Here is a 27,486-nt window from a genome sequence, read left to right as displayed (position 1 = left end):
ATTCAGGCAACTGGTATTATTTTAAAAGGAAAAATCCATATCCTTCTCCGTTTAGGTTCCCTTTAAGGATTTGTAGCATAAAAGCCAACTCACATTGGCTGGGATTTGAACCTGGGTCTCACTGTATGGTGGACAAGCACACTAACCACTATACCAACTGAAGCTGGCCTGAAATTGCTGGCCTAAAATTTACTATTTATGCTCAATACAAGAGAAAAAGTAGACAAGACAAATAACACAAAAGAGAAGGCCATGTCTGGCTAAATATCTGTAAGCAGTGGCTGCATGGTGTAATGGATAAGGGCGCTGCCTCTGACAAAGGAGACCAGAGTTCAAATCTCAGCTCTGTCTGTTCAGTAAGCCAGCACCTATTCAGTAGGAGACCTTAGGCAAGTCTTCCTAACACTGCTACTGCCTATAAAGGCATGCCCTAGTGGCTGCAGCTCTGGTCCTTTGAGTCCGCCAGGAGAAAAGTGTGATATAAATGTTATTTGTCTTGTCTACTTTTTCTCTTGTATTGAGCATAAATAGTAAATTTTAGGCCAGCAATTTCAGGCCAGCTTCAGTTGGTATAGTGGTTAGTGTGCTTGTCCACCATACAGTGAGACCCAGGTTCAAATCCTAGCCAATGTGAGTTGGCTTTTATGCTACAAATCCTTAAAGGGAACCTAAACGGAGAAGGATATGGATTTTTCCTTTTAAAATAATACCAGTTGCCTGAATCGCCTGCTGATCCTGTGTCTCTAATACTTTTAGCCACAGCCCCTGAACAAGCATGCAAATCAGGGGAGGTGGGAGGAGGGAGGAGGCCAATTAAAATTTCCCTAGCAGAGTGTGTAGCAGCTGTCCCATAACTAATTAGTGTAGGTAGGCAAATGGTATAAAGGACCTTGCTTGGAGGAGGGAGGGTGGGCGGGTCCTCCAGCAGTGATGTGTATTTCACTCAATTAGGTGTGGCTCCAGGTATTAGAGCTTTTGAAACATGTTTTCTATCATTTTTCCAGTTGATAGAATTTTTTAAAACTTTGAAAGTTCGCCTCCCCATTGAAGTCTATTGCGGTTCGCGAACTTTTTCGCGAACCGAACCTTTCGCGAACCTAAAATCGGAGGTTCGGCCCATCTCTACTGAGTTGTCATGCTGAATTATTCTGGAACGCAACTGAGCACTGCGACCAGGCCTGAACCTCGTTGCATTGTGGGAAATAACAGCAGTTTCCAACTGCCAAGCAAGCAATATCTCCCTCTGTGCATAAAACTCTCAGTAACAAACATTTCGTACAGATCACCTGGCAGAACTAAAGAGGTCACCACCTGTGATAAATTTCAGAATGTAAATCGGGGAGAGGAAATATTTTACAATGGGAAAACACTGACTACATAATCACAAAATAATACTGTAAACATTAAAGAGGAAGTGACGCGAAAATCTTAAAATTTAAAACATACAAATAAGAAGTACATTTCTCCCAGAGCAAAATGAGCCACACATTACTTTTCTCTTATGTTGCTGTCACTTACAGTAAGTAGTTGAAATCTGACAATACCGACAGGTTTTGGGCTAGTCCATCTCCATAGGGGATTCTCGGCATGGCCTTTATTTTTTATAAAGACATTCCCTGAAAAAGATTTATACAAAGATGCTGGCCAACCTCTCTGCTCGCTGCACACTATTTTGGCAGTTGGACGGAGCAACTGCCATTCACTAGATGCTTTTAAAAATGAAGAAAAACCTTGAAAACCCCCCTATGAGAAGCAGCATCTAGTCCAAAATCTGTTGGTAATGCCAGATTTCTACTACCTACTGTAAGTGACAGCAACATAGGAGAAAAGTAATGTGTGGCTCATTTTACTCTGGGAGAAATGTACTTCTTATTTGTATGTGTTTTAAATTTAAACAATTCCTCTTTAAGCAATTTTATTCATTATGTTATTTTCACTACAGTTCCTCTTTAACAAGGAATTTGGAACAGAAATGTACTGGTGAATCTAATGTGTGTTTTGCACTTGTGCAATTCACCTTTAAATGCTTATTATTTACTAGATTACAGAGAAGAGACATTTCATTCCATATTAATATTTTTATTGACAAATTGATGCGCAACAAAATAAAATATTAAAATAACATTTTGCTAATCTCCAGAATTTTTTTTGTCTTTGTGGAGACCTCCCCCCTCCCCCTCATCCATATTTTTTCTTTACAAAAAATGTACATTTCCCTTTACATCACAATACATTTCGGTTCTGTTAATATGTGATCCCCAAATACTGCTTCTGCACAAAATTGGTTGCATGGTTACCAAACTAGTGTTTTTATTCAATTTGTTTAATGTAGACTTTTGTGCTCTATAGTTACAAAATGTAACAGGCCCTCAAGCTGAAACATCAAGAGGATTGGCTTTGACTGTTCCATATGTTGGGCCTTAAAGGGACTCCGAGTACCTCTCATGGGCATGCCTTTAAGACTCCGACCAGTACTGCAAAGTACTGCAAAGTACTGCATATCTTTTTGTAGCTTGTGCTCTCCTCTTATTTGATGCCGTTCTACACCAAATAGTTTTCGTTGTATTTCAATTTAAAAATTGCGGCTGCCATCTTGGCTATGCTATTATTTCCGGGTCACCCCTGCCTTCTCTGTTAGAGAAGTGCATCAATGAATGAAGCAGGAAAAGAAAGTGACACGCATGGGCATTGCAAGGTGCTCGCAGTCCCTTTAACAAAAATATTTATTTTACTTTTTTTTCATTCAGTTATTTTAGTCTTTGTGCTTTTTTTTTTTTAGATCTTTTAATTTCCTTTCAGACAAGCATTTGACATAATGGGCTTGATTCACTAAGACAAATAGCATGCCTTATCCGAGTTAACACGCCTTATCAGAGATAACACACCTTGTCAGAGTAGCATAGCAAGTGCTACAAACTTATGCCTGCTAATTGGCAATGATGAGAGCTCCACTCGTCCTACCCCGACCCCTTGCGGGTTTGTAGCGCTCGCTATGCTACTCTGATAAGGCGTGTTAACTTTGATAAGGCGTGTTATCTCTGATAAGGTGTATTAACTGGGATAAGGCATGCTATTTGTCTTAGTGAATCAAGCCCATTATGAGCTCTGCATTGTTCTGTACTGCACCTACTGGACTGACTAGTAGTTTTGTATGTCAGAGTGTGTTTTACTTTACTGCAGCAGTCTGTTACACAACAAAAGCCATTTCTTCTGACAGATTTATAGTCCAAGCCCAAGATTTTTAATTAAATTAATCTTCCCGCCCACCTAGCAAACCTACGTATGTACTCCATTCCCCACACACCCTATGCACTCACCTACAAAGGTTTTAAACCTCTAGACTCACATGACCGAATCCTTCAAGTGGACTTCTGCACTGGAATTGCAGTGTACAGACACCACCCCTATACCACATCTCCCTCCCATAGGGAAGAATGTGAGGAAGGTTGAGCAGGAGGCAGGCCACACCCCTTCTACCAACTCCTGTAAAAGAACCCAGAAGGCCTCATTCTGATTCTACAATGCTGTGCCCCCTCTTTGCATTATTTCCAATACACAGTAGTAATTGTGTTCTCATTTGCCCAGTATAGGATGGGCCCACTGTGATGAAGAACCCCAGCATGACATCACTGGAGCCTTAGGGATGATCTAGTATTTGAGGGAACGGGGCAGGCTGAAGTATGTGGGGTCCATGATAATAATGATATGTGGGGAATAGCACATTATCTGTGTATATGGGCTTCAAGCCATGTTGTCTGTTTTGGTCTATCTTTACTGCATAGCAGTAAAACAAAAACAAAAATTATAAGATTTACAAAGCTTGTCCGTCAAAGTGTCAAGCAGAACTACACACATACAATTGTGAGCTGAAATAATAATCTGAAATAATATTTTTATGATTAAAACATATTTAAAAAAATATATATTTTAGTACATAACCTAATAAATAAATTAAACATAAACAGTGATTTTTTTTTTCCATCTGTGTTTTAACGCGCTCCTGAAACTGGGAGAAAAAATGAAATGAGATACTTCATTGGAGGGAAGCCTCTGGATAATCCACAAGCTTCCTGGCTAATCCTGGTGCCCACCATTCCAGCATTGGGTCCCTCGGAATGTATCCATAAAGAGCTTGTCCAATATGTTCTTATGGCCATGCCCCCCCCCCCCCCCCATCCGTGCCTTCTTCCTCAATGCAGCTTTCTGCTATTGAGCACGTGTCGCCTGTACTGGCTCAAGCACAGTATGGAAAAGATCATACATAGACAGAGTACGGCCACAAAGAGGGTCCCGAGCAGCAGTGGTGGGCACCAAGCGGGTCCAGGAAGCCTCTGGACTATCTAAAACATTTTTTCTCCTCACTGGATTATTTTAAATGCCAGTGTACATATATTTAAGTGTGCTTAAAATGATTCCCTGATCAATAATACCACATGTTGCCTGTTCTATATCCCGGCATGTCACTGCCAGCATGTTCATTATTATTTTGTGTTTTTCTATTGTTCATAAACGTGCTGATTCTCCTAATCCACCCCCATGTATCTTCTACGTAATGATGCGACAATGGATAAAACACCCAAGTATAATTTGCTCTGTCTGCTTCTATCAACCATGACACAGAAGTGCTTATACAGATTCTAAGATCAGGCATGACATGACTTTTATAAATACAACATAAACATTTGGGACACTTATCAAAATCAGTGCAAGGAAAATTAGAGCAGAACTTGTGCAACAATGGAGCAAATTCCCACATCCAAGATTCTGATTGGTTGCTCTCAGCAGCTGCTCCAATTCTGTGCCTGTTTTTAACCAAATCTCCTTGTGCAGGTTTTGATAAATCTTCCTTGGGCAGCAGTTTTAGTATGAACGCACATTAAGAACATACAGTTGCATAAGAAAGAGGCTTGAAAAAAAGCATTCTATAGCAGATGAATGTGGTCGGTCAACCTAAAAAACCCCACAAATACTCAAGTGCCACCTTTACTAAGCATCCTGATTACTCACAGAGACAAACAAAGGAAGATATGGCAAACTTGCAAACCTACCTGTTTTCCTTCTGTCATAGTATTTCCAAAACATGGCGGAGCGGGGATTCTCCTTTAAGAGGACAGGGCCTCCTGAAACGTGTCCTTTTTACGGTAGGAGAGAACCCTGGACCTCCACATATAAAGGTGTATCATGTGAAAGAGCGGTGAACCTCTTGCATTTTTCATTTATAAAGAAAACAATATGGCAAAGCAGAATGAAAATATCATAAAAGGTTATTTGGTAAAAAAATAATTGAGGTAGATTTATGTTCATTTTTACTGTCTTTTATCAGTTTTTGCTAAACAGAACTTTCATCCAATTTTTCAACCAACTGCGTATGTTTTCTCTTTTCCAAGATCTTGCTTAACTCCTCTGTGAATGAATTGTACAGAGGAGAACTGGCCTCCTCATTCTGTCTTAAAAGCATGTAACTGTTACCATTCATTTTCCTCAACATGTTAGGCAGGGTGCTGATCCCATTGGTGAACTCTGATGGTAAAGGAGGTGGTGGCGGTGGAGGAGGAGGATTTGTTCTGGTCGGTGAAGCAGTTGGTGCCTCTCCAGGTATGATCTGAAGGCAGCCGTCAGAATAATTGTTGAGCTCCTCAGACTTGTCTTTGAAGTTTGAGGACACCGTCTGAAGCTCTACACTGGTAATCCGAGGATTGCTCATTGCGTATTTACCCTTTCTCTTCTGCTGGCAAGAAACATACAATAAGACTATGGAGAGGACCAAGCAAAGCCCACCAAGAACTGTGATGACAGAAATATAGACAAACTCCAGCTTGGAAGAATAATGAGGTACAGCTGTTGGCATTTGGGCCGGGACAGAAGGTACAGGAAGGGGCAGCTTAGGCAGAACACTGACGTTATACGATACAACTATGGACTGGAGACCACGTTCTTCAGCGTAGCAGTTATATTCACCACTGTGTTCCAGAAAAGCATCTGATAAAAGGAGTCCATCCACCCCAACCCTAAGATGGTCATCCTCTTCTAATGGGTCTGTGCCATTCACAAGCCAATAAGGTTTAGCCTGGTTAGACCGTAGGTCACACTGGAGAAGGACATCATCTCCCTTCAAAACAGCTCTCTTTTTCACTGGGGCTACAAACAAAATGCAAGCATTAGTACAGTGGAACAGCACAGGCTCATCTAGATGTCTGCAGAAGAATAGAAAAATGTCATACTGTATTAAATGACTTCAGATGGAAAATAATCAATAAGAGGTCTAGAGAGGCTACATATATTTACTGCTCAATGAAGCGCAAGGCCTGTCTTTTATCCCCCCCTCCGTTTTTAACCTTCCCAAGTCTTGGCCTCATATTGATTTATCAGATATGATGCAGAAAGTTACAGATGGTAAAATTTGGCAGCGACTAGCAATGAATAACAATGGTGACATGTCGCTGATAAATAAAGCATACCCTGGCAAAACACAAAACAAAAACTGATCATTTACCACACAATGAATGCTGGCACCCCCCCCCCCCCCCCCCCCCACAAGATAAAAGTTTGATATGCAACGGGCTGAATTGTTTAATAATTATATGCACACACAAAAAAAACACAATGGGGATTTCTAATTATTTTAATTATTCATTTTGACTACCTGTACAGGTGTTTTATGAAATGTGATCTGACAACGTGTACAGAGATCTAAAAGGGAAGCGTAAGGGAGAGGAACATAGAGGATGCCACCTTCATTCCCTTATAAACAATGTCAGTTGCCGGACTTCTGTGGTGATGTTTTGCCTCTAACACTTTAATAAAGGACAACTGAAGCGAGAGGGATATGGAGGCTGCCACATTTACTTCATTTTAAGCAATACCAGTTGCCTGGCATCCCGCTGATGCTCTGCCTCTAATACTTTTAGCCACAGACCCTGAACAAGCATGCAGATCAGATGTTTCTGACAATACTCAGACAAAATTAGCTGCATGCTTGTCTCACTACTGATTCTGGAATAATCAGCAGGACTGCCAAGCAACTGGTATTGCTTAAAAGGAAATAAATATGGAAGCTGCCATATACCTCTTAGTTCACTCGTCCTTTAAGTTAGGTCCAGATCGAGCATGCAGATCAGATGCTTTGAGTCTGGTTTTACTCCACTGGCTGCATGGTTGTTGCAGGTACATGACTCAAAAACAACTAAAGCCAAATCTTCAACAGCCAGGCAACTAGCATTGTTTATAAGGTAGGGAAGATGGCAGCCTCTGTATCTCCTGCAGCAATTTATAGATCTTATTTCCTTCTCAGTGACCTCCTGCTGCCTGCTCCCCTCCCCTCATGCCAATGCCTGACCTCAGCTAATGGAGCAATCGCTATCCCCTGTCTGCCTCGTGTCTATGTGACTTATGGGGTTGTGTTTTAGACTGACTGAGAGGGAAGGAACATAAATCTGTACACTACTGAGATGGAGATGTGGTTTTATGAACTGGCACAGCAGGTCCTTGCTTCTTTATTTAGTAAAAAAAAAAAAAATGTCTTGTACAAAATGTTAATGCAAATTTAAAAAGAGGGAATCATACAAAAAGCTGTACCTAAACTACAACTTTAAATGCAAATGCCTTAAATGCGCTGTCTCTGCACAGCAATATTACAGCTAGTTAGCGCATCAGGCCAATTACTGTATGTGATACTGAAAATATGAAAAACTCCTATACAGCTATCGAAAACAATCTTTAATGTTAACCTTTTAATGCCTGGTTCACACTGCAAAAACGCACGCACAAGTGCAAACCACATTTTGCAATGTGGTTTTCAGAGTGATGTTTGAAGAGATGTGCATTTTGCACATTCCTTTAAGCTGAATTGCTACGAATAGTGCTGTGATTTTAGCCAAATCACAACGCTGCTGTGGGAACAACCTCATTGGGGGACACTGCACTGACAATTTGCCCATCGTCACACGCATTGCAATCGCTTCTGGTGTGAAAAGGTCTTCAGAGCAGAATAAATATCACAGTTACATATGCAGGCCAATTGACACTCTGCATCTGAGTAGGTCTGGCATTTGTCCTGGCGCACATGATCAGGGATGCTCATCACAGGGTCGTGAGCACGAGCCGTTTTTTGCAATCACGAGGTAGTAATCGGCAGTAGTAATCGGTTCTTGATCACGAATGCTGATCACGAATGCACTCGTTACCCGACTCGTGATCGCTAGTCGGTAATTGTGATTTAAAACTTGCCGAATTTAGCGGTTAATAGCGAAGCCCCGTTACATGCTAGAAACACCAAATTTGCCAGATATGTTAAGAAGACCAGTGGGAACAAGAGGAATACATTTTTTCAAAAAGACCTTATAGTTTTTGAGAAAATCGATTTTAAAGTTTCAAAGGAAAAAAGTATACATGTAAATGAGGTAATTGACAGTTAATTTATTTACCGCATTTAAATGTATAATTTTTCCTTTAAAACTTTAAAAATCATTTTTCTCAAAAACGAAGGTTTTTTTTTTAAAAAAAAGTTTTTCCCTCTTGTTCCCACTGGTCTTCTTAACATATCTGGCAAATTTGGTGTTTCTAGCATGTAAGGGGGCTTCGCTATTAACCGTTAAATTTAATTTGTGATTGGGGGTATCCGAGCACCATTGCACATGATTAACTGAGTCCACCAAGCACCTCTGCTGTAATGTGACTTGGACTTCCTATCTTAGTGCTGTCTCATGGTCGGCAGCACCTACAGCTGGTGATCCTCATTAGAAAACTTGGACAGCAATGAGATTTCCTGAGGAAGGAAGTTTTAGGTAATAGCTCCCTGGTGAACATGTGTTAAAACCGCATCTGTTGTTGCTTTCTATACATCTGACATTGTTCTGGCTGAGTCTCTACAGATCATCAACACAGCATCCAATACATATACAGCAGCCAGGTTCACAGAGTATTCAGACCCATCTACTTTCTGCACGCATTAATGTGTTGTGATTCTCTTCAAGTCAGTGGCCATTATTGCCCATTAATCAGCACTTAATAATCCATTGTGAGACAGTGGCATTTAAAGGACCACTATCATGAAAAAAGTAGGCAGTTCAAATCTGACAGGACCGACAGGTTTTGGGCCAGTCCATTTGCTCATGGGAGATGCTCAGGGTTTTCTTTGTTTTCAATAGCATTTCCCGAACAGCAGTTTAACTGCCAAAATAGTAAGATACCAGTCAGCCCCTCCACTCACTTGCACACTATTTTGTCAGTTTGACCTTGCAAATGCTTTTCAGGAAATGCTGTTGAAAACAAACAAAAAAAACCCCTTAGAATCCCCCATGAGGAGATAGACTGGCCCAAAATCTGTAGGTTCTGTCAGATTTTAACTTAATACTTTTTTCATGATAGTGGTCCTTTAACCTCCTTGGCGGTATTGACGAGCTCAGCTAGTCAATGACCGCTGGAGGGCGCCGCTCAGGCCACGCTTGCTAATTTTTTTTTTAAATCATGCAGCTAGCACTTTGCTAGCTGCATGGGGGATTCGATCCCCGCCGATCCGCCGCTACCCGACGCGAAAGAGGGCCCCCCGCATGCAGCCTGGCCAATCAATGCCAAGCAGCGCTGAGGGGTGGATCGGGACTCCCGATGACGTCACGACGTCGATGACGTCATCACGATCCGGGATTTCCGGACGGGCTTACGCACCGGCGGCGATCGGAGGGGAGGGAGGGATGCCGCAGGTAGGGAGGAATCATGTAGCTAGCACTAGGCTAGCTACATGATTTTGAAAAAAATAAATCAAAAAATAGCGCTGCGCCGCCACCCTGGCAATCTAAATAGAACGCCAGGGTGGTTAAGGAAATATATACAAATCAGAAACTCGCATCTTGTATTAACACATATCCTGAGCCTTTGACGCTACAAAACTGGGGAAGGGCCCTTTTCCACTTGCTGCATTTTTACCAAAAATGCATGTGCTTGCTGATTCTGAGTGCATCCTGTTTGAAACAAGAATCTTGTGTGGCCTTTTCCACTGCTGCGTTCTAATTCTTTAAAAAACGCAAACGCATGTCTGTGCGATTATGATGCGTTTTGCATTTCAATGTAAAGTATAGGAACGCATGAAAAACGCATGAAAAATGCATAGAAATGCGTTTTTGCGTTTTGTATTGCTTTAACCACTAGTATCTATTTTCAAGACAACACTTGGCACTTGCCAATCAAAAAAACGGAAGCGCAAATGCATAAAAAACGCACAAAAAAAGGCACATCAAAATTGGGAAAAATGCGTTTGCAGTGGAAAAGGGCCCAAACTCTGTATGCTGGTAGCTTATATTATCATTGAAAAAGGGTTAAGACTCAGCTGGAGGACACCTGCTGCAAAGTGAATTGGAAGGTGCAAAGTTGGACGTATAAAAGCTGATAATTTACAAAGATGCAAGCAAAGAGGGATCCGCAAGCCAGACCAGGTAGAAGAAAAAAGCTGAAAAATTCCACAATACAGTGCAATAAAAAACACACAGAATCAACTAAAGCGTGTCGGGCTTACAATCCGCCCTTAATCATAGTTAAAACTAACTAATTTACAAAGCACTGACGGAAAAAAAGTAATTCTAGGAACTTAAGGAACTGTTTGGGCATTTCTATGATAGCAAGGCATAGTTCAGAGCAAGGTTATAACAGGATTTATAAAGCTTTGAATGTTCCCAGCTCTGTGCGGCTTGTGCACACAGCTGTCTCCATAGTCATGTTACATCACGCCCCACATAGTAACTCAAGACTAATCATAGAGGTCTCCGATAATGTTACCCTCATATGATTAGCCAGCATCTGTGATCAAGCAGAAAGCTTGTTTGACCTGCGCATGAGCAAGCTGTCGACAAGCCCTTGTTGATGGTTTTGTGGAGGGTACAGCACTGGAATGGCTCCATAGAGGATGACAGGGAAGCCCGTTTGAGGATTGAGAGGCTTCCTTCTCCCAAAGTGACTACCCATTTGGGTTGCAAGAGAGGGGAGAGGGATAGAATGCGAAGGGAGGAGAGTGAGAGTGAACAAAAGGAAGAAGGAGGGGAGAGAAAGAAGAGGAGAGGAAGAAAGGATTTTTCAACATGGCAGATTGCTGAAGAGGACAAAACAACATTGGATGGGTGGCACCTCTGTACACAACGATCATAGTCCAAAATGATCATAAACACAGTTCCCCAACCCTGTCCTCAAAGCCCACCAACAGTACATGTTTAGCAGGAAACCACAAACATGCACAGGTTTACCTCTGTGGGTTTTTGCAAAACATGTACTGTTGGTGAGACCTGAGGACAGGGTTGGGGAACACTGAACAAACAATTAAAGTCTACTGCATATGTGTAAGCTTTACATTTTCAAACTTGAAATAATTCTGTAATAATAATAATAATGTGGGCATTGGGTAACAGTACTCCAAGACAGCATACCTCAATAGCTGGGCCACAAGCGAAAAGAGACCAGTCCAAACCACCACACATCTCCGGAAGAGATCTCATTATGGTTACCCTAGAAATTTTATAGCCAACACTTTAAAAAAAATGCATCTAAAGTGAAGACTTTTCCTTTCATTCATATCTTCCTCCTATAGCACAGAACCAGAGTCTCCCCCTCTCCCTCCATTCTCTCTCTCTCTGGCTGTATGCTCATTAAGTACCACTTTCTTGCTAGCATGCAATGCTGATGTTGTAAAATAAACAGAGCATTTACCCTCGTCTGTGTTGTTTAAACATCCTCGGTTACCATTCTGCATATCTTGCGTCATCTGTGCCCTGCAAGCAGCCAAAGACAACAAGTCATGCAGTAAAGTGTGATGAGAATCGCACTCCAAAAAGTAAATCAGACTTTTAAAACTTCATAAACAAAGAAGAAACCAATAAAGGAGTTAACAGTTTGTGATAAACATAAAAAACAGAATAACAATTTCTTTTCGCAGCAAACAATATGATTTGTGCAATTCATATGCTTTGGAAGGTGCCAGTTTCACATTTAACATTCCAATTTTAATTAGACTTTGTTTTTCTTTGCCAGTGTTAAATCACTCGAACTGCAAACACAATAACAGATAATGAAAAATGTAAACACAGTACATCCAGCCAATTATGGTCTTGAAAGGTGTTCCAAGATTCTCACGTCTTAAAAAATAAGTACACTAAATGCCAACACTAATCCCGAATATTTTCCAGTGTAAGCACGGAGTGGCAGATGTTGTTTCTTTTTATCAGTGCATGAGCTCTTTGTTAGGCAGTGTCAAATAAAACACATCAAAGCATCAGATTCAAGTCTTTATGTATGCTAGGTACAAACGATACCATTTTCTGGCAGATTTACCTGGCAGATAAACTATTTCCAACATGTCCGATCTGAATTTTGATCGATTTTCCAATCGATTTCCATAGAAATGAATGGAAAAATCGTTCGAAATTCAGATTGGACATGTTGAAAACAGTCGATTGGGCAGGTAAATCTGCCAGAAAATTATAACGTGTGTACCTAGCATTACACACAGAGTCCATTAAGTTGTGTCGCAACACTATCACTGCAACACAATGCAATGGTATTCCTATGGGCATTCCACATCGAGGGCGCAGACGGTTCCAGTGCAGTGGCGCATGGAAGGCCGCCCATTAACTGAGCAACGCATGCGTTTACAGAGGCAGTGAGGCATACTTTTATTGTACTGTATGTCTCACTGTATGGCACTGTCTTTTCTGCAACTGACCTGGTGTGAAAGGGCCCTAAGGAGCCCCTAAATGGTAACTGCACATCTGGAGCAAATTACATTATGCAGGCAAGTTGTTGTAAGAACTTCAAATTATTATTAGCATCTCATTTACCACCTTATACTGCAATTGAAACATTTGTGGTCAACATAAGGAGTATGTCACACAAGCCACATGGGCTAATTGTGGCAACCAGCTGCTAGTGACTGCATGAAAATGTACTTAGTCATGGTAAGCCAGTCACCCCATGTGACATGGCCCTTAAAAGGAAACCAGAGCTGATTAAAAGAGAAAAAGTTTTATACATACCTGGGGCTTCCTCCAGCCCCAACTGCTCAGATCGCTTCCACGCCGCCGCCCTCCGCTGTCTGAAGCTCCTAAAATGGGTCCCGTCACTTCTGTCAGTCGGGGCCAGTCTGATGTAAGAGAAGTGGGCTCTGCATGTCTCTCCAGCAGCCGCTGGAGAGACACATAGAGGGCGCACTTCTCCTGCGTAGACTGACCCCGACTGGCAGAAGTGACGGAACCTGGAATTGGAGCTGCAGACGGGAGGATAGTGGTGTAGGAGCGATCCGAGCAGATGGGGCTGGAGGAAGCCCCAGGTATGTATAAAACTTTCTTTTAATCAGCTCTGGTACACTTTAAAGGAAACCTGATAGCTCCCTTGCTGTCCTCCAGCACCCCCTGGATCCACCGCTATTCAGCTCAGTAATTCTTCTAGTCAAGGCCATACTGCGCATGTGCGGCCAGCCCCCACGCGCCCCCATCTTGCAGTCAAATAGCAGAGGATCCAGGCAGCGTGGGAGGACGTCGAGGGAGCTTTCACCTGTCACTTGGCCCAAATAGGCTGCTTGTCTCTTGCCAGACAAGCAGCCTATTGGACCAATTAAAGTGTGGGGATCACATCCTATGAGGCCACAGGACCCGACGGGCTCAGGGCGGGATGAGTGGAGCGACCGTTATGTGAATGGGGCACGATTAAGTTACCAGCGCACGCAATGCTGCGTTACTGCGAGTAATGTGCACACCACTCACGCTCCTCATATTAAGCTGCACTGCTTTAGCAGCGCAGCTTAATGAATCAACCCCATTGAATGGAAACCTAACTGTGCTGTAACCTTCAGCATTGAACCCTGTAGAACTAACTACATTCCTGATGCCATTGCAGTCTTCAATACCAACAGGAAAATGTGTCTGCTTGAAGCAACAATCTTCCTTCCCACCCTCATATTCCCTTCCCGGCTGCTGCACCTGCCTGCACTGAGTGCCTAGAACAGGCTGGAAATGGCTGTGTGACAGGAAGGCCTTAAACCAGGTTGTTGGCTACAGAATGAGAAATCCATTCATCTCTGGAAAGACTTTCACTACAACAAATGATTACTTACCTGTCCCGTATTGTACGAGGTTCTCGGCATGAAACACCATCCCAACCACAATATGGGTTCCTGGCCAGAATACATTCATAGCACGTGGCGTACTGGTTACATCCAGATAGCGGCATCTGCAGGAGTCCACTCTGTGCTCCAATATACAGACTATTCTGGAAGACAAGGACAGGGTACACACGTTCTATTTACTACGTGAAATTTGATTTCCAATTAAACACTTGTTGGAACAAGAATTTTGTTTGTAACTAGCATTTAATTGACTCTGCCTGATAATTTAATATCATTAGAGACTCTTGGAATTGCTGTGCTTGTCCACATCTCAACATGGGTTCAATGAGCTGACAACACAGGCTGAATAAAATCGTACAAAGAAATGAGCTGACTGCTTTCCAAGACCAGCTTGGAACTCACGTAAACTGGAAAAACATAAGCAGTAAACAAGCTCAGAGAGATGGTTGCAGAAATGACAATTTGGTAGGAAACCAGAACAATTCAGCAAATTCAGTGAGATGTAAAAGACATGAAGTACACAGAGGAATCGGACATTCTCTTACCAAACAAATGAAGTTGGCATAGCAACACTATGCAGGAGACAAAAAGGTGTCTTTTTGCATTAGATCATTTCCGTGCCAGGTCACAAAATAACGGACTTTCAGTACAACTGACTAAATACCCCCTGAACTAGGGTGAAAATTGGGAATGTCCAAGCAAAATAAATAAATGAGTTTCACTTACCTGGGGCTTCTACCAGCCCCATGCAGCCATCCTGTGGCCTCGTAGTCACTCACTGCTGCTCCAGTCCCCCGCTGGCAGCTTGCCGACCTCGGAGGTCGGCGGGACGCATTGCGTACATTTTTACGCTTTCCCGCTAGTGCAGGAGCATTAACACATACCCTTTTACGCGTTACTGGTTCAATGCAGCATCTGGACATTCAAGAGGAGTTCCCACTAGGTTTTAATCACCCCCCCCCCATTGCGTGGTGTCTCTGTCACACAATTTCTTCTGGGGCCATGTAATAACTTCAGCATGATGCTACTTACACATCTCAACCCTCCATTGAGCAGTACCAATAGGAGATGTCACTAAATGTCACATGTGTGCAACCCAAGACCAATAGGCATTAAACAAAAAAATTTGAAAGTGCAATTCTAAGCATACATTCAAGAATAAAATGCAGTTATTAATTACCGGTACATACATATACTTTGCTGCTGCTATTTATTGTGGTTATGTGCATAAATTGATTTAATATGCACTGTATCACGGACAGATTGCAAATCTGGTTACATGTCTTACCTAACATCGTGGTTCCTGGATTCTAATTACCGTTTAGATATCTTTCACTTTTGGCAAAGCTTAGGGAACCTGGTGCTATCATGTATCATTGTGAGAGTGGATTCTGTTCATATAATTTACTGTACATATATAATTTAATTATTATCTGCCCCTCACCATGAATCCCCTCTGTCACACCTGACACTTGGTCTACAGTACCTTGAGTTGTCTGCTGGACAATAATCTATTTTCCCTAGCTTCGGCTGATTCATTTTTACATTTTTACTTGAATAACCAACAACTAGTAAATACTTTGACATAAACTCTCTACAGAATTTTTATTGGTTAGAGTTTTACATCTTGTACATGGATATGTCATGCTTGGAAAAACAAAGAGAAATCGAGAGCCCGATATGGTGTAGTATTGTTAAGTTGGTTGTGGTTAAAAGCAAAATATTTTAGATATACTCACAAACATGGGTTACCCATAGGCAACCACTTCAAGTGCAGGTGGGGAGTAGTAGAACCTGACCCCACTCAGGTTTTTAAGATGTCGCTCTCTGTAGATAGGAAACGGGGTAGCACCCCTCCACCGAGGGTGGACTCAAGATTTCAGCAAGGCTGGGTGTACAGAGGCGCCAGAGTAGAATAAAAACGTTTAAAAACCGTCTAAAAGAGGGGGATGTTCAGGTGGACTTACCTCCCTCAAAATATAAAACTCAATTGAGTCACAATATATCAATACAAAAATGTTTATTGAACTCCACTTAGTGCAACGCGTTTCGCAGGTGTGGTCCTGCTTCATCATGCAAACAGGAGTATAACTCAATGGGTCTAGATGCAGAAGTGAGCGCCTCAGACAGACTCAATTGAGTTTTATATTTTGAGGGAGGTAAGTCCACCTGAACATCCCCCTCTTTTAGACGGTTTTTAAACGTTTTTATTCTACAATGGGTATGTCATGAATGAAATATGTCCATTGAGCAGTACAGCGTGTCTATCCACCAATCAATAAAAATCTGAGGCCTGAAACGGTAAAGACCATTTTGGTTGACAAAATCTGAAAGAAGGCTTACTGTTACTTATTGTCTTGTTACCTTAAGAAAGGTGTCCTACTTTTTATTATTATTTAGTATTTACATAGCGGCAACAGCTTCTGCAGCGCTATACAGATAATTTAGTCTTGTCACTGTCCCTCAGAGGTGCTTACAACCTAATACCTACCACAGTCATATGGCCATTGTTGAAGCCAATTAACCTATCTGTATGTTTTTGTGATGTGGGAGTAGCAAAAAATTTTCTGTACCGAGTTAGCCAAACAAATTATGTAGGTAGGAAAAACAAAGTCTTGTAAAAGTAATACCTTTTCATAGCTAACTGATACTGTTAGCCATTGATAAAGTTAGCCACTGTTGCAGGTAAATTTACCTGCATCAGTGTTTTACTTCAGCTAACATTTGGAAATATGCCTGAAGAAGAGGACTAGATCCCTGAAAGCTTGCATAATTTAACTTTATCAGTTAACCATTAAAGGGACGGAGAGCGCATCCTCACAACAAATGTCTAGAACCAGGCATGTGGGAGGAAACCGGCGTTCCGGTAGGAAACCCATGCACTATGTATGGAGTAATAAGTGTGTAGTGGAAAATAATAATTGCCCAATTATGTGGTCTAGCATTAGGAACCATGTGAGGTTTATCCCTGTAGCAGAAGGTCACACTCGCTGGCCTTGACTAGCTGCAGCTCAAGCACACGTACCGCTCAGACATCTCTTCCCTCAGATACCTCAAATAAATGAGCCTCAGGATGCAAACACAGCAGACCAGAAGTAAACCTCTTCTCCTCAAAACAAAACCTAATTATCCCATGAGGCTGCAGTGTTTCTTGTGGTCAGTTTTGTGGTCTCAAATAAAGCCTTCCAATGATCCACAACCTGGGAACTAGAGTGCAAGCCATGATGTCATCGGCCCAACTCTGCTTCCAAATTAGCCTGTAGCGACCAGAGATAAGGCTCAGCAGACTTATGTGTAGTAACTTAAAATAATTTCCTGGCACTACAAGTGAGAATAATTATTCTTTCATTCCACTTCTTGGAATTCCAAATATAATCTAGTCTAGTGGAGCCAAATAATAAATAATGTATTCTCCAATTGGAACTCAACATTTCTTCTTCAGAGGAAATAAAAACATACGCATTCATCAATATGAGCAAATGATGAATCAAGCTCATGGACAGAAAGCAATCCGCAATTAATGCTAGCGTTATTCCACATCACTGAGGTCTTGTATTTGTTGCTAAGTGGGAAAAACAGATAATGTATTCACTGTTCACTGTCAGTCTCGCTATGTGACCACAAATAGCCTCTATTCTAACCACTGGAATTACCAATACTAACAACTGGATCACTGCTGAATCAAAGAAGGCATTACAGGTTACGTACAGTATATTCAGAACACTGACAATGTTGCCATTCGTTTAATAGTGCTGAATCCTTAAGGATTGAAGGACTTAATCAATAGGGGCATGACTAAAATTGTCAAAGCTGCCCTGGTCCATAATGTGTACATACGGTAACCCTCTATACAGGAAATGGTTAACAGACCTGTATCATAAAAAACCCACATTACATGAATAGGCAAGGTACATGTCAGTACTGCCATAGTTGGCCTTGTGTACAAGTGCCAGGCCTCGCAACTCAGACCTTCACTAGATGCTCGGATAAACCATCCATTAGCCAAAACCTATGACTCATCAGTATGCTGTAAAAGTCTTGGTACATTTTCCAATCCTTTGTTTCCACAGCCTCTCTCTTGCTTCCCTGAATTTGGTTCTGATACATAAATTGCTAATAGATCTTGCCATAAATATCACGTTATACCCCTGTGCAATGCAATGGCTGCCAGCCATCTCCAGTGTCTTGGAGAAAACCATAAATAAACTGAGTTACATTATATCATGGAGTGTTTCTTCTTTTCACCTTCCCCAGACTTAGTCATTATATATCACTGCCCGGTTATCAGTCCTTGGACTGAACGTTAACATTATCTTGCTCCTTTTTTTCTCACCGATATAGGCTGACCTAGGATAACATTGGGAAAGAACTACAATAAACACACATTGGAAAAACCCAGAGGAGAAATGTTTGTTTGTCTTCCACTCTGCATGAAACCACTTAATCATGTATCACCCATCATCCCTCCTCCACTCTGCATAGAACAGTACATATTGCTCAGCTACAGCCAAACTGCATGCATGTACAGTGCCCATGCAAGGACAGGTCACCTTAATGATTGAACAATGATCAAGTGCAACATTTAGTTAAACTGTGTATGGGGCTTAAAGGGAAGCTGAAGCGAGAGGTATATGTAAGTTGCCATATTTATTTCATTGGCAGTCCTGCTGATCCATTCCTCCATTCCTATTGGAGGGAAGGCTCCAATAACTTCAACGGGGGACGGCACAGGAACTACAGGACATAGGATCCCAGGATGGTTATATGGTATCCAGAGCCTTCCCCCTACTTTGGTAAGCATTTAAGATGAAGTGTGTCCTCACCTCAGGTTCACTTAAGAGATCTGGAGTACCACCTCAGTCTAGCATCTGTACAAGGCTTCAATATTTACTTGGTTATCAATCATACTGTATTTATATTGCATTTATCTCTTATTCAAACGATTACATCACCTGTGTACCCAATCCACGTTAAGCTTATGTACACACTTCCTATTAGTTGAAACCTTGTTGGCTGATTGCTGCACCCTGTACAGTATCATTATTTGTTGTGTTACTGGTAGATAAATAAGTTTCAGTATTGTCAGGCAATCACTAAACATACTTCACACAATTTCCTGAAAGCGGTGCTGTGCAAGTCTTATAATTGAGTGGCTGCTGTGTTATACCCCAGACATTATCAGCAGCAGAATGGGAAGGGTTACTCTGCAGCAAATGAACTCCTACCTGCTGATTGTGGAGGAATTTGAAGCATGGTGCCAGAAAGATTAAATCATTAAAGAGATAAATGCTGGAATTCCTGGCACATCACTATCGGACATAGATTACGGTTTGCCGTACAATCAAACACAGTCAGCAAGTTTAAAATATTTACCTTTTTTTACTTTATTTAGAGACGTAAATCAAAAAATAAGGGTGGCCATACACTGGGGTGTACCAGCAGCCATTCTGTCTCGTGTGAAGTGAGAACTATACATCCGTGCCCATGTACTGTATGTTGTGTGTCACTGAACACTGCCACATCTACATGAAACACTGAGGGCTTATTAGATTTGACATCAGCAGCATAAATCCATGGGCCCACTCAGGCTTGCGGAACACATTCATTTTGGCTATGGTGTGGAAAGTGGCAGAATGGTAGACTTCACACATAATGTCAACATGGAACAGAACATAATTCTTCAGGAGCCCAAGCCATGAAGAATTAAAGGGGTTCTGTGGAGTCCTTCAATAAACATAAACAGACACTTACCTGGGGCTTCTATCAGCCCCCTGTAGCTGTAATGTCCCGCGCCGTCCTCCTCCAATCACTCGTTCCCCGCCGCCGGCACTGGGCAATTATTCGTCTAACAAGACAAAAAAAGGCGCCTTCCCGCTCACGTCTCTGGGAAGTTTTCTTGTACTGTGCCAGTGCAGTAAGCTCCCGGAGACGCGAGCGGGAACATGCATGCGCGCCGCGCAGACGTGTAATTAGACCGGGTCCGGCGTCAGGACAGAAGTGATCGGAGGAGGGCGGCGCAGAACATTACAGCTACAAGGGGGGTGATAGAAGCTCCAGGTAAGTGTCTGTTTATGTTTATTGAAGGACTCCACAGAACTCCTATAAGGCTGTCTGGAGAGTAAAGGGAAGCCCTATCTGGTATGAGCTTGCGCCTGTATGCCGATGTCATTGAGTTCAGCTACAAGGGTGCTGAATGGAGTTACTGTGCATGCGCAGCGCAGTATGTCCAGGTCAGAGGTTACGTGAGTTGCCCGGGTCGGCCTGTCAGAACAGGGCTTGCTGCAGGACAATGGCGAGTGACGGAGGGGAACAGAAGGCGCAGTAAGTATCTACTTATAGCACCCCACCCACAACATATGCCGAATTGACTAGAGTCCTTTGGCTCTGGTATCCTTTAAAGGACAACCGAGGTGACATGTGACATGATGAGATAGACATGTGTATGTACAGTGTCAAGCACACAAATGACTATGTTGTGTTCCTTTCTTCTTTCTCTGCTTGAAAAAGTTAAAAATCAGATATGCAAGTACCAGATTCTGTCTGAGTCGGACTATAGCATAGCCCTCACTCATAAGTAATTACAGCCATAAAACACTTTCCTGTCACTAAATCGCTTATGAGAGCAGGAAAGAGATAATAGAGGGTAAATAGTTCATAGATTTGAGCTCTGGCATACTTCAATGAAGTTGTCATTGAGCAGAGACAATAAAACAGTAAAAACTAGATTATAAATATAAAATAAAGCTGCAGGATATCTTAAAAAGTCATTTTAGGAGGAGGAGGATAGATACAATTGTTTATCTCAACAGTTTATTTTCACCTCGGATGTCCTTTAACGAAGATGACCTCAACTATTATCACAAATGTTCTTCACCTTTCTGTAATCCAATAAAAATATTGATAACTGGTCCTGGGGCACGGTGCAACCCCACAAAGCACAAGTACTACTTTTCCCTTGCATGGGAAACATATACTGTTATGAAAAATGACTTATACTGTTGATCTCTATAATTGTTATATACGTTTTTATAATTCAATAGAAAATATTGAAAACAAAAAGTTAGGGATTTAAAAGAATGACTATGAAAGATTTCATTCAGCGAGGTCACAATGTACCCCAAAAGTTGTCTAGTGCCTTACTTTTGATAATGGTGTGAGCAATGCAGGTGGCCGCCGCAACACAGGGCACTGCGTTGTTCAGTGATGGTACCCGATGCGGCTGTCATCCCATTCATTTGTAACTGCAGACAACCATAGCTGCATGATTGGAAACATCAGAAAGTGCAGTCTATGCACTTTCTGCTATCCCGGCCAGGAAAAAACCCAGGATTTTCAGGGGGGAGATTCCTGAAAGGTCTCCCTCAGCCACACACAATACAGTATAATAATATGGTAGGACATCATGCTGGGTACACATAATGCAATTTCTCGTACGACTGACCGACCAACAACAGGATCGATCAGAAGCAGTTTGGATACAGATAATCATGAGGACAGCCGACATTGCTAATGAAGGGGAAAGTGAAGCATTCACACAGCAGGGCACAGGGCTGTGCTCATACCTGACTGCCCTCAATTTACTAAGATCATGCTGGAGATAATAAGGCAAGAGAAAACTTACCTCCACACAGTAAGTTATTTTATCTCTTCATTCCTTAAGTTACCTCCTCTGTAGTTAATTTACCTCCTCTGTAGTTATTTTCACACGCAGTTAATAAACAGCCTGTCCATAACTGTGGAGTTATTTTAAGGATTGAAGAGTTAACTTAAAGGAATACTGTAGGGGGGTCGGGGGAAAATGAGTTGAACTTACCCGTGGCTTGTAATGGTCCCCCGCAGACATCCTGTGCCCGCGCAGCCACTCACCGATGCTCCGGCCCCGCCTCTGGCTCACTTCTGGAATTTCCGACTTTAAAGTCAGAAAACCCCTGCGCTTGCATTGCCGTGTCCTTGTTCCCGCTGATGTCACCAGGAGTGTATAGCACAAGCCCAGTATGGTCTGTGCCTGCGCAGTACGCTCCTGGTGACATCAGGGGAAGCGAGGACACGGCAACGCAGGCGCAGGGGTTTTCTGACTTTAAAGTCAGAAATTACAGAAGTAAACCGGAGGCGGGGCCGGAGCATCGGTGAGCGGCTGCGCGGGCACAGGATGCCTGCAGGGGACCATTAGAAGCCCCGGGTAAGTTCAACTCATTTTCCCCCGACCCCCCTACAGTATCCCTTTAAAGACAGAAGAGTTAACTTTAGGTTTGCCTGAGGTAAAATGTTTCCTGAATATGACATGCCTCATCACCATGGTGACCACTCCAGAAACGTTATTAAAGACAGGAGATAAGCTTAGTGAATTGAGGCCTATGTGCTCTGTTCCCCAGAGCTGCTCCATGCTTGTACAAACACTGCTGCTCCATGCTCTGTACACACACTGCTGCTACATGTAAAGTCAACTGTAGCAGGGAAAGAAAGGGGGCAGTGCTGTGAGCTGCTGGATGTCTGCAGATATTTTGGTGTCTCAACTTGTGCCTGTCCCCAGACACTGCACCAGCCCTGGTCTGAGGGGGGATTCTGGGCAGCTGTAATCCCCCCTGCGTTTGCTGCTAAAATCGCGCACATGGAAACGAGGCCTAAGCAATTTTTGACTTGATCTGGAAACTGAAGCTAGGTGAGAAAGGTACCTGCTTCTTGGAGATCACCAGATTCTCCACCGGCTGCAGCATCTTGAAGACTTGCTTCTCCTCTATGATGTGGATTTCTCCTCTCTGATGTGGAGAATTTATAACTAAAGCCTTGTGAATCCAGCCATTATCTGCAGCAGTAAAACATGGGGAACGTCAGACATGTCAACAGCATTTTATCAAATAACAAATGTAAAAATGTTAAATCAATACATTTCTATGAGAAAGTGTAAGGAAAACTGTCACATAGGAGAAGTGTGGCTGCATGCGGGCTACAATCAACAACAAGGAAACATTTCTAAAGCGCTTTTCTCCCATAAGACCCAAAGCGCATAAGCTGGTCTCAGACCAGTACATAGAGATGTGTACGGGGGGGAAGTTATGTCAACATAAATGTCAGACTAACTGTCGGCTTTTCAGTTTTGATTTAAAAAAAGTTCAGGGTTGGAGCTGTCTTGATTATGTTGGCAAGGCACTCCACGGGGTAGGGGGAGCATGACAGAAAGCTCTGGCTCTAAAGGTTTTTAGTTGAACTCTGGGTGATATTCTGCTGAAAAATGGTTAGCCAATGAAACTAACAATCTAAGAGATAAGTCAAAAACCCTCCTCCAATTACAGCCACAGATGCATGCTGAGATGATGTCTCCTCCCCACTCCTGACTGTTCTGGTGACAACTGAGGTCAAGCAAACCTGTCACGCAATCTGCGTATCAAACTAATCAGCAGGCTCAGACATCGGGAGGTGAGATTATCCAAGGATCACACATTTTCTTCAGTATTTGAGAGAAAAGGACTTATTGATGGGCAGGCCTACCCATAAGGATGTACCGTATACAGTAACTTCTCACAAGTTTCTCTTCTACTTTAGAACACCCTTTTACATTCCATTTAGCACTTGCCAACTCTCAATTTCTTCAAAAATAATCTCAAAACTCACTTCATTATGAAGGCAAAAAAATGATAATGTAATGAATGGATTCAAACAGTGGCGTGGCTAGAGACTATGGGGCCCCATAGCAACATTTTCATAGGGCCATCAGGTTTAGGTACTCTTGAGCAATGCCTCCTGCCCCTACCCTCTGGATATATGTTGACTGGGCAATTTACATTTCCATACAATGTGTATAGTCCATGGACACTGAGACAAAGTCAGAGGGTAGAGAAACAAAGGAAAGTTGACAGAGAACACATCAAATACCACCTGAGCCCTCTTTTTCAGGGCCCCATAGCAGTTGCGATGGCTGCTATGGCTATTGCTACGCCTACTCCCCTAGATTCAAATAAAAATGCTCAGCTAACTTTACTACTAGTTCTAGTTCCATCTACTCCTATGTCCGGAACTGATGAAAACGTATGCATTCATTTTTCACTGCAGCTGACCTGTGATTATAAAGATTATTGTCAAATGCAAATTAACTTCAGGAACACATAAAAGCACAATGAGCTAGCTTATACATAACATAAGAAGATTGAAACCAAGAGAAGATCATGTAGATTATGTGTTCAGTATACAGACCTGTGCCGAGAAACATCACGTCATACTGCTTGTTATCCAAAGCTGTGACTCTGTCAACTGCAATTCGTGTGTAGATGGTGTTCTTTTTCATCAGAATTGCCTGGTTACCAACAGGCTTCACTTGCTCATACATGAGAGGATGAAGCCTCACAAAGTCCAGCACGCTAGTGGGGAGATCCTGGGAAGAGTTGTAATTGCTGGCTCGTATGTCGTCTGTAATACACTAAATCAAAGAAGAGATCTATTAGAAGAACATTGGAGTATGATTTATCCCCCCAAAAATATAAATCCTTCCACCCAGGGGGTGTAACTAGAAATCATTAGGGCTCCCCCAGCCCAAACTTTGTTTCCCCCTTGTTCAAATACCTTTCCACATCGCTCAGTGGTGATGCCTACAGCCTTGTCTGCCAAGGGTCAAATAACAAGTGTGGCCATTACAGTACAGCCCGCATGGTTCCCTTCTCCCGTAACAGGTGTGGCCACCATGACCCCATCACAACTGCAAAGCCACCATGGCTCTTTCCTCCCATAACAAGTGTGGCCACCATAATGCCACCACAACAGTGCAGCCATCATGGTTCCCTTCTCCCATAACAGGTGTAGCTACCATGACTCCTCACAACAGCGCAGCCACCATGGCGCCCTCCTCCCATAACAAGTGTGGTGACCATAACCACACCACAACAGTCAACCACCACAGATCCCTCCTCCTATAACAAGTCCACCATAACCTTGACACAACAGTGCAACCACTATTGCTCACTCCTCCCATAACAAGTGTGTCCACCATAAATTCCCCACAACAGCGCAGCCACCATGGCTGTCTTCTCCCATAGCAAGTGTGGCCACTATAACACCACCACAAAAGCGCAGCCACCATGGCTCCCTCCTTCCATACAAGTTTGGTCACCATGGCCTAACCACAACAGCGCAGCCACCATGGCTCCCTCCTTCCATAACAAGTGTGGCCACTAGCAGGGTCGGCGCTACCATAGAGGCAAAAGGGACATGTTCCCCGATGCCCCGACCTTCTGCTTGGGCCCCAGCAGCGCCGACCCTGCGATACTTTCTTCCCCCCCCCGACCCCCCTTCCTGCTCGCACTGCTCCCCGGGGCCCTGCTGCAAGTATATTAGCAACCATAATCACCTTATCCCAATCGGGTGAGCGGGCGGCAGCACTCGGAGACACTCTGTCTCCCTCTCACTCTATGATCCGGCGTGTGTTTACACATGGCGTGCCAGATCATAGAGTGGGAGGGAGTCCGAGTGTCTCCGAGTGCAGCCGCTGTCTGCCCGCTCACCCGACGGAGATAAGGTGATTATGGCTGCTAATATAATTGCAGCAGGGCCCCGGGGAGCAGAGGGGTAATGGGGGGGGCAACAATGAAGTTTGCCCCAGGGCCACTTGAACCGGCTCTGGCCACTAGAACCTCACCACAACAGCACAGCCACCATGGCTCCTTCCTTCCATAACAAGTTTGGCCACCATGACCCTACCATGACAGCGCAAAAACCATGGCTCCTACCTTCCTTAACAACCATAACAAGAGTGGCAACAGCTATAACTGCTGTGGGCTTGTATCAGAGGTAGGGTGGGTAGTTTGGTCCTCCTGCACATGGCTCCCTCAGAAGTTTCACAGAAATCACTACAGTAGCACTCAACTCAACAGTCCCATTACATGAAACATGATCAACTCAATACCAGAGGAAAGTCCTGCTATAAAGCTTTAAGGGTTTGGAAACAATAGTTTGATAAGCACGTGCCAACTCAGAAGTAACCAACCAGAGAATCTTTAACTGTTTAAACTAATAAGGGTCATAACGGGTTGATTTTAGAAGGATTTAATAAACAATTGAATTTAACTTTGGTTGAGAAAACATGACATGGTTTGAGATTGGATATACTGTATATATTCCTAGGATTATTTTAGTTTGCTCTCTTAGTTTTATAGGCATATAAAACACAGCCATTCCATAATGTTTCTAACAGAAACTGTTAGATAGGAGTGTCCTAGTTTGCTGCCAGTCAGTGAATTGGCACAGCAGTGAAAATTAAGTAACAAAGATTCCCAACTCCCTGTGCAGTCATTTACTCCTGTACCAAGGTGGGAGGTTCTGTACAGTTCATGGTAACAATATTTCAAATACAGTACTAATGCCACGTTTGCAAAAAGTGAAACTTGAGCGTAATGCAATTTTTTTCAATTTCTTAGCTGGCTGGGAAATGAAGTGGAAAGAGATTTTTTTTATCTGCCTATGGTGGGATCTATTTTGATTGGCTGCTGGGCCTTGCTGTGCATCCTGGGAGCAAATGATTCAATTCCTGTGCTGCAAGATTGAACTTTGTACTCTTGCTTGCTCATCCCTTGTCGGAACTGCCTGTACATGGCGTGCACAAGGTTCAAATACAGTTAACATAACTGGTACACTGACAGCAGACACTTACCGAACCTGGCCTTGGTTTTGGAACATTTTCTCTATATTGAGACCATTTTGGGGAAGTATCTTGATAGTGCATGTAGTATCCATCAAAAACCTTTTGAATATCAGTTATGCTGTACTGGCAAATGGCTGAAGCCTCCATGTTTCTCCTGAGAGAAAGACAGCACATTATTAGCACTAAACCTAATGGGTATCACATTTATCAAAACATGCTAAACAATAGTGATTAGAGAATTTCCACTATTATTCATGTACAAAAAAAAACAGCTTTTCACAGAAATACAGCTGAATGTATTGCATGGATAGATGATAAACATAGCGTTAGTTTACTTTCCTTGTTTATACATTCATATGTCAAATAAAGAAACTGGCACCTCGAGTGTTCGTTGCCAGCCAATGGATTATTGCAAGTGTGGAAAATAAGCTACAACTGCTCTGGTACTGATAATGCAGCAATCATTTAAAAGTCAACACCAATAATCCAGGGATGGCCGAGATACCTGTATTTTTATAGGGCAAGATGCACAACATACATTGATAGCCAACCAGATGGCATTACATCGTCGGCAAATACTCAAAACTGCAATGCCATAACGCTACAACAGAAAGAATTGTGCATCCAGCCGTCAACAGATGTGTGCTCAGCATATACAGTGCCTGCCTATCACACTAAAGGCCCATACACACGTCGGATTTTCCCGGACGGGTCGTTTGAACGTCCCGTCGTTCAGTCGTCCGCACGCCATATCGGGCGTGTG

The 27,486-nt window shown here is 42.8% G+C and overlaps 1 protein-coding gene across 8 annotated transcripts in view; it reads right to left on the bottom strand.

The window, feature by feature from the left end:
* SEMA4G (semaphorin 4G) overlaps window positions 1-27,486 on the bottom strand; it is a 316,367-nt gene that overhangs the window by 18,842 nt on the left and 270,039 nt on the right. For 6 of the 8 annotated variants that reach the window (XM_068255250.1, XM_068255251.1, XM_068255252.1 and 3 more), the window contains 6 exons: window positions 26,733-26,877; window positions 24,287-24,509; window positions 22,771-22,901; window positions 14,087-14,241; window positions 11,689-11,750; window positions 4,181-6,138 (listed from right to left, as the gene is read on the bottom strand). In XM_068255250.1, the coding sequence (XP_068111351.1) occupies window positions 5,330-6,138; window positions 11,689-11,750; window positions 14,087-14,241; window positions 22,771-22,901; window positions 24,287-24,509; window positions 26,733-26,877 (1,525 nt within the window). In that variant the 3' untranslated portion in view covers window positions 4,181-5,329. Of the gene's footprint in view, window positions 1-4,180; window positions 6,139-11,688; window positions 11,751-14,086; window positions 14,242-22,770; window positions 22,902-24,286; window positions 24,510-26,732; window positions 26,878-27,486 lie in introns of those variants that run through there. The other 2 variants (XR_011024252.1, XR_011024253.1) reach the window with 1 other exon arrangement.

Source organism: Hyperolius riggenbachi, chromosome 10 (genome assembly GCF_040937935.1).
Source record: "Hyperolius riggenbachi isolate aHypRig1 chromosome 10, aHypRig1.pri, whole genome shotgun sequence".
Classification (NCBI taxonomy): domain Eukaryota; kingdom Metazoa; phylum Chordata; class Amphibia; order Anura; family Hyperoliidae; genus Hyperolius; species Hyperolius riggenbachi.
The sequence above is the reverse complement of the archived record's forward strand: the minus strand, read 5'-3'. Positions and strand labels throughout refer to the sequence as shown.